The sequence below is a fragment of the Excalfactoria chinensis genome, chromosome 2, assembly GCF_039878825.1.
Source record: "Excalfactoria chinensis isolate bCotChi1 chromosome 2, bCotChi1.hap2, whole genome shotgun sequence".
In the NCBI taxonomy this organism is placed as follows: Eukaryota; Metazoa; Chordata; class Aves; order Galliformes; family Phasianidae; genus Excalfactoria; species Excalfactoria chinensis.
The window spans coordinates 101,089,128-101,101,772 of NC_092826.1; the positions used below are offsets into that span (position 1 = coordinate 101,089,128).

Sequence of the window (12,645 nt, forward strand, 5' to 3'; positions counted from 1 at the left end):
TTGTCTCTTCAGCATTTAAATTTGCCTCTTTGCAATACTGGACCTATCATTTGATTATCAACAGTCATATATAGATATATTTCATTGCAATTTGCATAGAGTAAATCATTTGCATTGTTAATTTTTAACAGAAAATAGGAAAGCCAAATATTTGAAATCAGAATAGTGATAACAATGAGTAACATTAACTGACAAAATACACCTCTTCTTTAAAACAGTTTTAGCTATCATGATTGAATTTAGAATAAACATTTAAATAATATTCCTATTGTTTAAAAAACAACAACAGTTTCCCCTAATAATTTGTTTCTGTTGACCAAGTAATTACTATGGTATTACAGTAATGGACAAGTATTCACAATTAGACAATAGTCCGTAAAAGTATGTGACCTTACCTTCACCTGCATACGCCAGAATTGAGCGGGCGCGCATCTGCTTTCCTTCTGTGGTTTTGCCTGAGCAGGTGTGTGAGCAGGAGGACCATGCGGACCACATGCTGAGCACACAGTCCTTTGGGCATGGAGCTTCACAGACAACAGGGATTGGGTAGATTGCATCTCTGCACAGCTGTCTGTCAACCTCTTCTCCTGGGAAAGAAAAGGCCAGTAGCAGTCTATCATTTGTTAAATTAACTTGAAATGAGCAATGTAGCCCAGATGGGCACACAGATAAATTAGATTCTGTTCTTCTATAAAAACAAGATAAATAGATTTCTTATTACAATGACTTGTCTCCTCTGCCTTGGACACACTCAAATCTAGCTTAATTTTATATTCTGCTGAAGCCTGGGTGGTATCTAGGCTTTTGCTTTGTTATTATATATTTGATTTGAAGAAAATCCACATGTGAATAACAGAGTACGTAGTATACCTACAGAAAACAGCAGGCCTATAACTGAATATACATTAATCACCTCATCTTCATCTACATTTGTGGGAGAAAGGGAAAAGTATTATAACATACAGATCAGCCAGTTTTATAAATGACAATCTTTCCTTTGAATCAGACCTATAGCTATTTACATATTATTTATGCATTTATACTTAAATATATAAATATATGAATATATATACACGTATATGCATATGTGTATATATATATATATATTAACCTGTAATTTAATTGACAAATACTGGGAGCTGCAGTAAGCTGCAATCAGAGACTGCTCTTTTGTCATAAAGACCTTTCATTAGGCAAGCCTGAGACACATCACTGCCACAGAAGTGCAAAAAGATTTCAGCATTTACATTCTGTCTCATCAGTGTATGTATTTCATTGTAATAAAGAAATCCAGACTAGTATAAATTGTTTAATGAAGTACTCCCTAGTGTTTAAGTACAAGTACTGCTTTTATTTTCAATAAAGAAATTGCAGGAGCACTGTGTCTGACATCTGTCTGCACAGAATCATAATCACGAAGCACTTAGTTTTGTAAGGTGTAATATCACTTCCTGATCAAATTAGCTAATATGCATTAAGTGAGCAATGAAGGAACAACCATGTATTCAGAGGTTAAAATGTCTCACTGATAGACAAAAGGTTCAGGATAAATGTTCACTTTGGAGCAGATGAGAGAAACACTCAATTAAGGAAAAAGATGTTTGGGTCCACTGTTTTAGAGTTATTCAGAGTTATAGCTTTGTTATCATACAAACCAATCACAGAAGTCACTGGCAACTAAGAGCACTGGGAACTTAGTAAATCCAATAAAGTCAGTTACAAGGAGAACTTTGAAAAAATGTCATCTGAGAGCTCATAGATTGTGGTCCTGTTAACCAGATGCAATACAAGAATGGAAAGAAACAGTCTCACTTATAAACAGGAAGTGTCTTTCCCCTAAGTTTTCTGAAAAATGTAGTTTCTAAAGCATCTAAAAGTCATTTGTGCTACATGATCTTTGCCACACTAGAGCGAAAAATGTTCTATTGAGATATGATTAGTCTATAAAAATGTTATTAAAGGGTAAGTGATCTTAATGGAACTAACCAGGACTGTATATAGCATAGTATTTGTAATGATATATCATGTTAGAATTTTTGTTTTAATACTAAGGTCAACAAATCTGTTCCATTAAGATTTGCAATGGAAATATGTCTTCAATATAACAAAACAATTGTTGGAAATAATCAATAAATACTCTATTATTTAATGATAAGTACATCAGCCAGTGATAAAAGCAACCACCTGGATTCTGAACAGCTAATTAGTGGGAAATGTGAACAAAGCCAAAGATCTAATAAGAATAATTTACTAAAGCCTCAAATTAGCTCCTTTTTTTTTTTTTTTCTTTTTCTTTTTTTTTTTCTTAACAGAGTAATCTATACAGAATGTGCAAGACTGTACAAAAGCCAAGAACAAATGGCAAATTTCTTCTCCGAAGAATGAAGCTAGAAAAAGGATGAACTTTACTCTCAGACTGTTCTATCTCCAGATAATATTTAATGAAATAAATGCTACATTCACCTTCACATCTTGCAAGAAACACTACTGTTACAATATCAAGCTTATTTATCACCTACCAACTAAAATAGCGTTAGTGCAAAATTAAAGCTGAATTTTGGGTCACAATGAGAAATTGAGTCAATATTAGTTGACTCACTTTAAGGTGAAAAATCCTTCACTCTCTCTCAAAACAAAGCTCTTATCTTTCCCTTTTACAGGGAAAATGCTCTAGAAATACGTATCTTGCATATGAGCATTTAGTTTTTGTCAGCAATCCAATTCTTATCTGACTAAGGCAATGGCACAGAAATGCGGCTAGAAGGAATATTTCATAATGGGCATTTCTTCAAGGAAATATGCTATTTAGACTAAATTGTTTCTGACATTTCACTAATGATTTTATGAACAATTTGACCTTTGTTGATTTCCTTATCAAGTGCACAGTGCAGTCAACTACTGGAGCCACTCAGTCATACGCTGGGAGCAATGCCAATATAAAGACTAAAGATATGTGGAAAAAGTCCCATTTGAAATTTTTTTTCATTTGCTGTCCAATATTTTATTTGAACTCTATGCATATACATTAACGTTGCACAAGAGAAAAAACAAACAAACAAACAAACAAACAAAAAACCAAAAAACTTCAAAACCATTAGTCAAAGGTTGCTGCCCTGAATTACTTGTGCTCTAAGCAACCAAATGACAAAAAACTAAAATCCAGAATGAGGAAAACAGAATATGAAATAAAGAAACTGTTCACCACTGAGTAGTTGATTTGTTCATTAAAATTTCAAAGTTACAAACAGTCCATCTTTGGAAACAGTGCTTATGTAGTTGAATGATATTGCTCTTATGAAACATACTTATTTTGGGCTAAATTCTCCAAACTGGACTAACTGCATGCAGAAATGGCAGAAGGCAAAAGAGGCTGTATTTTAAGGATGTTACATCTCAAAAACTAGTTGAAAACTTAACAGGGATTTTTACAGATTTGTACTATCAGTAAGGACTGCCAATCTCTTTCTTGGACTGCTACACTGGTTCCAACTTGACAAATAGCAGAATGACTACAGAAGTCACTACAAACACTTCTTCTGGCTTTTTTTATGGATTAAAGATCTTCTAATTTGTGTGCATGCACCAGAGCCACAGGTAAACTACTATTCGATTGCTTTAATTAAAAAACAAACAAACAAAAAAAAAACCTCTAAACTTCCAGATAAGCAATTTTTTTAGTGATTAAAGGCAGATAGCTTGTGACTAGCACACAGGAGGAATTGGCTGTTTGTAAGTATCATGCTATTCATATCATAGTTGTTGTTTTATTACATTCACCAAGAAGATATTGTATGTGAAAATTTGGTTTAGATGCTAAAACTTGGGCTTCAGTTTGGACAGCATATTCCATGCAATCAAATCATGTCATTCTTTTGTTTTATTTTTTATTTTTATCTTGCTCATCTGCAAAATGTGCCTGACATGTTTCTTGTAATATACTTTAAGACCTTTTCACTGTGAAGCATTCTTAAAGCTGGCAACACTAGAGACATACCAGGAATCCTTCCTGAATCTTGTGTATCTTTTAACATGATGCATGCTCTAGTGCACAGCAAAAAAATTTCTTTTAGATTCTGACCTGTAGTAAATGGAAAGGCAAGTGCTTAACAGAGGGCAAAATTATTTTAAAGCCTTAAAATGAACAGTAAAATCACTGCTGGATTCAATGAGGCACGGAAAACAACAGGGAAAAGGAAAAAAAAAAAAAATCAACATAAAAATGCTGTTGCAGGCCTACACAGAAAGGTAATTATTGTGGTCTCAGTCCTTTACCAGCAACTATAGTCTCTGAAAGGCCAAACTGTAATAAAAGTCTAAAACAGCAATAATAAAATCATAATAAATGGGGTAAAACCAATAGAGAACTTTGAACGTTAATATTGTAAGTGATTTTTAAAACATATGCATAATCAGTAAAGAATATCATGCAGTGGTAATACAAATCATGTCGTTATAATCTAAAGTCTGTAAAACTATTAATGACAGCAACTGATCCTTGATGCTAAAACTGCAGACTTCAGCATTTGCACTGTATAGTCAAGTGTGTCCAAATTTGCTAATACTTCTCTGACTAAGAAAATAAAAAAGGTAAAATCTTGCTTTTGTGGTTTCTAGTAGTCATAAACGATCATCTGCTTTTAAATACAACAGATCACAGGAACTTAGTGTTTCTTGTGTATTTAAATCTACACTTCGGAAATGAGAATGTAAACATATAGAAAGGATAAGCATTTCAAAGCACAATATGATTTGAATGTACTGTTTATACATACATTAGGGAATACATTGTATTGTATATATGTAACGATATCTGTAACTGCTCTCTCAGCTGATGACTCCATTACAAGTTTTCCTGCCTTGCCAGTGACACTGAAAAGGATGTGTTCCATGCCATCCACAGGAAAATTTCTGGGTACTTAAAATTCTTAGTAAGGTTATCCCAGAGATTTAAGCTCTACTTTTGGGGGTAAAGAAATGTGAAGAAGTCCTTGTTACTACTCAGCTTACTTCGGTAATGCCTCTCAGCATGGAGGCTTCTCTCTTTTTCTTTCTTTCTATTTTTTTTTTTATTTTTTTTATTTTTTTTATTTTTTTAAGCAGGAAAATGTGCAGCTAGATCATACAATATTAAAATTTATGATTTACTCCTTCCTTCCTTCCTTCCTTCCTTCCTTCCTTCCTTCCTTCCTTCCTTCCTTCCTTCCTTCCTTCCTTCCTTCCTTCCTTCCTTCCTTCCTTCCTTCCTTCCTTCCTTCCTTCCTTCCTTCCTTCCTTCCTTCCTTCCTTCCTTCCTTCCTTCCTTCCTTCCTTCCTTCCTTCCTTCCTTCCTTCCCTCCCTCCTTCCCTCCTTCCCTCCTTCCCTCCTTCCCTCCTTCCCTCCTTCCCTCCTTCCCTCCCTCCCCTGTTTAGAAGAAGAATCAACAGGAAAGTTTTACTCTGCCTCTTATGTCTTTGAAAGGTTGAAAAACCCAGTAAGATAATGATAATCTTGAATTCTGACACGATATGCACCTCTCTCATACAAGGCCTTCTACGTGACTCTGGTGACTATTCAAAACTCAATAACAGGTGGGCTGTAGCAGATCCTGCTTTTCATACAGAACTAACATCAAAGAATCACAGAGTTGGAAAGGATCTTAAAGACTATCTGGGTCCAGCTCCCCCGCTATGTGCAGGGGCTCCATATCCATCGGATCAGGCTGCCCAGGGCCCCTTTCCAAATCAGTCTCAAATGCCTCCAGGGATGGAGAAGCCAGAGCTTCTCTTGGCAGCCTGTGCCTGTGTCTCACCACCTTCTGAGTAAATACATTCCTCCTTATCTAAATCTACCCTCTTCTACTTTAAAGCCACTACCCTTTGTTCATGTATTGTACTCTCTGACAGAGTCCCTCATCTTTCCTAGAGACTCCCTTTCAAGTACTGGAAGGTTACTGTCAGATCTTTCCAGAGCTTTCTTTTCTCTTTTTTCCCCAACTCTCAACTCCAACTTGAGCATAATTTTCCCCTACAGATTTTGTATATGCTACAGTTTTATGATTTATTGCATTATTATTTACAAAGTTAATTTGACCATAAGAGGGGGAAAAATACCTTTTCTTTTTAAGTTTCATACAGTTGTGAAGTACTATACCTCTCCAAGTTACAACTCTGGAGAGAAAATAAGCAAGAAAATATCAACTGCCTTGAAATTACAAGTACATCATAGCTACATTAAAATAGTATCAACAAGAAAAAGCAGTACTGAGGGTCTTTTTTTAGCTAACATTATTCAAAAGTAAATAAGAGGAAAAAACAAAAAACAAACAAACAAAAAAAAAAACAACAGGTAAATCACTAAGAGAACACACAGAAACTTGTTCAAAGTTGAAGTTCTATGTGAGACTTCCATTATCAATAACCTTGCCTGCACACTGGCTGACTAGTCTAATACAAAATGAGCAGTTCTTCACACGACAGAAAAACTCGTTAATTTTCAGATGGTAGTTAAACACTTGAATAAACTTACATTAACATTTTTATTTCTAATATTATTGTATTCATTTATAATAACTTAGAAATTAAGAGTTCTCAATAAAGGAAAACTCCTGACTGCCTCACATGAACCATCACAACAATTTAACCTTTCCTTCTAAGCCAAAAAGCTGCAGCAGTTCTGCAGGCTTTTTTGTTGTTGTTGTTTGTTTGTTTGTTTTTATTGATTCAATTTTTTTTAGCATTTCTTTTTTGTTTTATTTTGTTTTTTTCTTACAAAGGAGAAACTGTCTGAGGAAAGTTGTCTTTCTCACAGCACACATCTCTAATTAACACATGTACACTATTGAAAAAAGCTGACCCAGATTTTCCTGCAGGGAGAATTTAGAATTTAATCCCTGCAAATCTAATCAAATAAGCCACTGAAAGGGGAAAAAATAATATTTACATGACATTCATCATTGACTGTATTGTTCAGTGCAGGAATCATAAATGAGAGTATTTAAAGGGGGAAAAAAAAATGCACATGCAATGGTATTAGAATAACAAACCTTTTTTTTTTTTTTTTTCAGATCAATACTTTATATATACTACTATACTTTGATAGGCATAATGAAACACTTCATAATATTCATAATATCCTGACAGTGTTTATTCCTATCTATTCCAAAGATAAAGCATGTCAGTGTAATCTTTAGTGCTAGTAAAACAGCACCATCCATGAAAAAATAGCAACAGCATGTTAGCCTATGTAATTGTTTTCTGTTCTAGTGGTAGGATTACCTGCTGTCAAAAAAAACCCATCTCTCTGCACAAGGTAGGTTGATAAATTGTCAGCAACTTAAACATTGTTAAACCTCTCTAATTATTGAACATCAAGCAATGTTAAAATTTAAAATACGTTGTCCATATATTCCACTTCATTAGTTTCAAAGTTTTTCAACAAAATTAAGATGGGCCCCCTATTTAATTTTTATTTTCGCCCTGTTAAAAGGCACTGAGGTCCCCTTCTGGCAGGCTGACAAGGAGTCTGAAGGGGTTTGCTGCCTTTTGGGAGCCAAAATCTGGCACAGTGCCAAGAGGAGTACAGCAATTTGTCAGTAACACAGACTGCTATCTACTATTGCTCTTTTGTATTCCACACTGAAAGGTGGAATATGGGCAGAATCAAAGAGTGGGAGTGCAAGTGAAGAAAACTGGTGCCCAAGTTATCTTCCCTTGAATTTTGTCAGTTAGAAGAAAGAGGGAAGCCAGAAATAGGCAAACAATGCATATCAATTCCTGGCCATGCAGCTGGCGCTAGCACCAGGATTTTGGTTTTTATGACAATAGGACTTTCTGTGATTATTATAATCTGTTAGGAAGGAATGGGATCCTCTTATCTAGAAGAGGCAAGGCAATCTGTGGCAGCAGGCTGTTCAGCCTAGTGAGGTGGGCTAACACCTGAAGGTCTTGGGGAGTAGGGTACGGAATGGAAACACTCATACCATTGCAACCATGTGAGGAATATGCCAGGCCAAACAGAACAGTGATATAGCAGATGTCTGCTATAACACGAGCCAGAAGGCCAGTCACCTCAAGGGTGTGTATAGCTATGGGGGATTCTCTTGCATCCATCAAATGACACTATGTCCTCTGCTCCCTTTTCTTCCCCAAAGCGCCTGTATACCAACTGATGCAGCATGGGGAACAAATAGGGAGAATTATGCATCTATGTATTGACAGAGGGCCACAATCTCATTGTGATCACAGAAAAGGGGAGGTCAATAGGTGAGGAAGGAATATAGGAACATTCTCTGGGCATGCAGGGTTGGGACAAGGAAGGCACCTGGAATTAAATGTGGTGACAGGTAAAGGACAAGAAGGAAGGCTTCTTTAAGTAAATCAGTAGCAAAAAGAAGACCAGAGAAAACTTGTGTCCACTGCTGACATAACCTCCAGGGGTCCCTTCCAAACCCTGCCGTTCCGTAATTCTTATACAGAAAGGACTACTGCATTCAGTTCTATTTCTTAGGCAGATAGCTGGTAACTCTAAGTGTTAATTCAGTTGGTAATTCCCTAATCACATGCCTTTCTCTCAATTGCTTTTGCTAAGTAGAATTTGCATTTAATTAAGTATGTCTTAATTAGTTGATAGTTAATATTCTTGAAGTCATTTTCTTCTATGAAGCTTAAGTAGAAATGGCACTGATTTTGATGAAGACAAATACTCCAGTGTTTCTCACATCTGTTGGTTATGCAAAAATATAAGAAAGTTTCTCTAATAGTTTAATGATATGAAAATACTGTTCAATTGTAAACAGTTGCATGTGTGAAAATGTACTGTCATTTTGGTTTCAGTGGAGAATTTCAAGAAATATCAGTGTTACTTGCTAAAAGAGCAGTTTAGCCCATTATAAAAAAAAAAAACAAAACAACAACAAAACAAACAAACAAACAAAAAAAACACCAACATCACGAATTTCATAAACATAGATGGATTTTTTTAAAAATGATAAATGTGCCAGCAGAAGAACATAAACCTTTGTATCATTTAAGTTAATCATGACTGCACATACAGAACAGCAACACACAAGGAAGGCCATTGATTCCTCCTTCACTATACAAATATCAGAAAATATAAAGACCTTCAAAAATAGAACCTTAAAATTTAAAAAGTGTATTGGACTTTTATAAAGCAAACACTTGCAATGGGAAAAAACTATCACAGCAGGAACAAATGTAACCCAAAAGGAAAATAGCTGGGAGTTTAGAAATCCACCATATCCAGTGTTTCTTAAAGGAAAGATTACAGCGTGCAAACATACTTGGAAAAAAATAATAATGTGATTTTTATTTCTTGAACACCACATTTCCCAAGCATGTAAACACGAAACATTGCTTTTACAAGCAGTATTGACTTCTTGATTACGAATGACTATTTACAGTCCTCACTGAGCATTCACCTTAAGCAAAAAAGAATTTTGAGGAGTGGAAAGGTAGTAACTTTAAGAATCACCATAGAGATGGAAAAGTCTAATTCCAGATAAAGTATCCCAAGAATTTCTGTTGCTTCTATATCAGTAAACTAGTACATGCTACCACTGTTCCTCAGCTCTACTTTAAATGCCAGCATGTTTGAAATACTTCCTCACAATACAATGCATTAGCATCTCTGTAGAAAGAATTCAGATACAGGTAGAACACCTGTAAAACACAGGTGATTTATGGAAAAGATGAAATATTTGTAAACCATTCTGTTGCTGACAAAAGATAGTTGTAGTTTCATATAATCTTTCCTGTCCTTTAGCTCATCCAGTCTTTCAGTCACACAGTTTTCAAGAAAAGTGATCCTTTGCTAAGAAATCAAGTTTAGTATTCCTTAATGTATCAGGCAAAGGTAAGGCATTGATCGTATGTATAGCCATTACTTCCACAGTCAAACTCAGAGTTAACATTCATTACTTTGAAATAATGAAAGCCACAAAAGGACAACTCTGAAGCAAATTAAGAATGTGTACATCTCTTAAACTGTTTCAGATAGATAGAAAATATCTTTGGGTGCACTCTGGCCATAACTGATTAAAAATAATGAACTCACACATTTGTATGCATTATCAATGCCTCCAGTAATCCCATTTTCATGTCTAAAGAACATATGTATTTCCCCTTATATTGTGTCATGGTTTTGCAATGGTCATCTATCAGGATTACAGTCATGTAGATGCAGTCTAAATTTGACAGAGGGAAAAAAAATGAGGGAAAGGAATAGTATTTCTTTATTCAAATAATATTTTTCCAGTAAAAATGCAGTGCTATCTGTCAGATATGTAGGAAGGCCAGACCAAACAGCAATATGAAAAAAACAAAACAAAACAAAACAAAACAACTACAACAAAAAAAACAATACTGTATAACTCATATATTTAAAAATACAGTAATCTGAGGTACTTCACTGGGAAAAGAAAGCCATGATTCAACCTTTCTCCACAAAAGGGCAAACATATTTACCCTTGAATTCTTTACTTAAAGAAGATTAAAATACGAAAGGAGATGCAACTGTTCTGCATTTCTTGTCATTTAAAAAGGAGAACATTGCAGCATCCATATTCAAGTTTTACTTATTACTTTATCCTATTTTTTTTCCCCACTATTCTTTTCTTTACTGAGCCTGTACAACTAAATTACATACATTTCATCCAATTCTGCATATATTTATATACAGAACTTTTTAACTGTTTGTGAGAGGAGTGCCAGTCTCAATTCCACAAATCATACACTTGTCTACATTTGAAGCTTCCAATAAAAAGGAAATATAATTATATTATTTTTCTATATAAGATCAGTTCTTCCACTTTACACTGTACTATGGAGGTACAGCGAGGGTGTCTTCCAGTGCTAGCAGCACCTTAATAAGTAGCATAGCCCTTTTATCTTCCATACAGCATGGTAAATTACTGAGAAAATACAATACCTATTTTGTATTATGCACGCTGTCAAAGATTATCTTTACTAGTGTAGATGATAACTTAAAATTTTTCATTAGTTCTGATACCACTGAATTTCCATCAAAGGGCTGTATTTGAATGGGCTGTTGGTAATACTATGAGTCTCACTGAAAAAAAGACTTATCTAAATAGAAATACTGAAACTTAATCCAAATTAAAATATGACTTTGAAGGAGATTAGCTGAACCGTATTAACATTTTGCATGGCTATCCTTATTCAGAATGAAAGCAAAACATCTTAATAAACAGAGATTAGGCCACTTTAATTTTGAATAAGAGAATTAAGATTTGCATTTAATATAGTTTAATTTATTTTTGTACCTAATTCACGTACTTTCTAAAGTGTCTCCAAGTAAACAAGACAAAGTAAAATAAAATAAAAGTAAAATAAAATAAAAAAAATAAAATCTGAGGAATCACAGCATCACAAAATAGTTGAGGTTGGAAGGGACAACTGGAGATCCCTTGTCTGTTCAGACAGGGCCACACAGAGAACTTTGCCCAAGCTTGCATCCAGGTGACTTCTGAAGTTCTCAAAAGAGCAGACTACATTTTCACTCTGGTCAACTTGTGCCACTTCCCCACCACTTGTACGATATAGAAGCACTTCCTAATGGTCAGGAGTAGTTACTCACATTATAGTTTGTGCTTATTTCCTCTTCTCCTGGCACTGGACAAAGAGCCTGTTCCTTCAGGAAAAGGAACAGGAATATTTCCTTCAAATATTTATAGACACTGAAAAGATTCTATCACAAATCTCCTCTTCTCCAGGCTGAACAGGCTCAGTTTTCTCAGCCTCTCCTCATAACAGAGATGCTCCAGCCCCTTCTCATCTCGGTAGCCCTCCATAGAACTCCAGTACATCTGTGTCTGGAGCCCAGAAATGGATGTAGTACTCCAGATGTGGTCTCACCAGTGCTCAGTAGAGATCACCTCTCTTGATCCACTGGTGATAACACAGCTAAGAATACTATTAGCTTTCTTAGCAGCAAGGCCACATTACTAACTCATGCTCAACTTGGTGTCCCTCAGGGCTCATAGGTACTTTCCTGCTGAGTTGCTTTCGAACTCATGCTTATGGTTGTTTCTTCCTAGTTTCAGGCGCCTTGGGGTGACAGAATGACCATGGGGAATATTAACCACTCTCCCCACCTGCAAATTGACTGGGTGCATTCTACATCATCATCTAGATCATTAATGAAGATGTTGAAAAGGATTGGACCCACTGCTGGCTTCCAAGTAGACTTTGTGCTACTGACCAGTACCCTATGGGCCTGGCTGCTCATCCAGTTTTTGATTCTCCACACTTTCTCCTGATTCATTTCATACTACAACAGATTCTCTATCACAGTCTTACAGTGAATAGTGCCCAAGGTCTTACTGAAGTTCAGGAAGACTATTATTCACTGTTCCCTCCCACACCACCATCCATCAGAGCAGTCATTTCATTATATTAGCTTATCAGGTTGGTCAAACATAACTCCCTTGGCAAATCCATGCTGACTACTCCTGGTCACATTCTTCCTGTGCCTGGAAATGATTTCCAGAATTAGCTGTTCCATTGCCTTCCAAGGAATTAAGGTGATGCTGATTGGCCTGCAGCCTGGGTCCTCTTTCTTGCCCTTCATAAAGATAAAAACTAACATTTGCTCTCCTCTAGTTTTCAAGCACTTCACTGAATTACCAT

The 12,645-nt window shown here is 35.6% G+C and overlaps 1 protein-coding gene across 1 annotated transcript in view; it reads right to left on the minus strand.

Moving 5' to 3' along the window:
• Positions 1-12,645, minus strand: part of THSD7A (thrombospondin type 1 domain containing 7A) — a 261,280-nt gene that overhangs the window by 72,471 nt on the left and 176,164 nt on the right. The window contains exon 9 of the mRNA XM_072327327.1: positions 396-587. Within this exon, the coding sequence (XP_072183428.1) occupies positions 396-587 (192 nt within the window). The remainder of the gene's footprint in view (positions 1-395; positions 588-12,645) is intronic.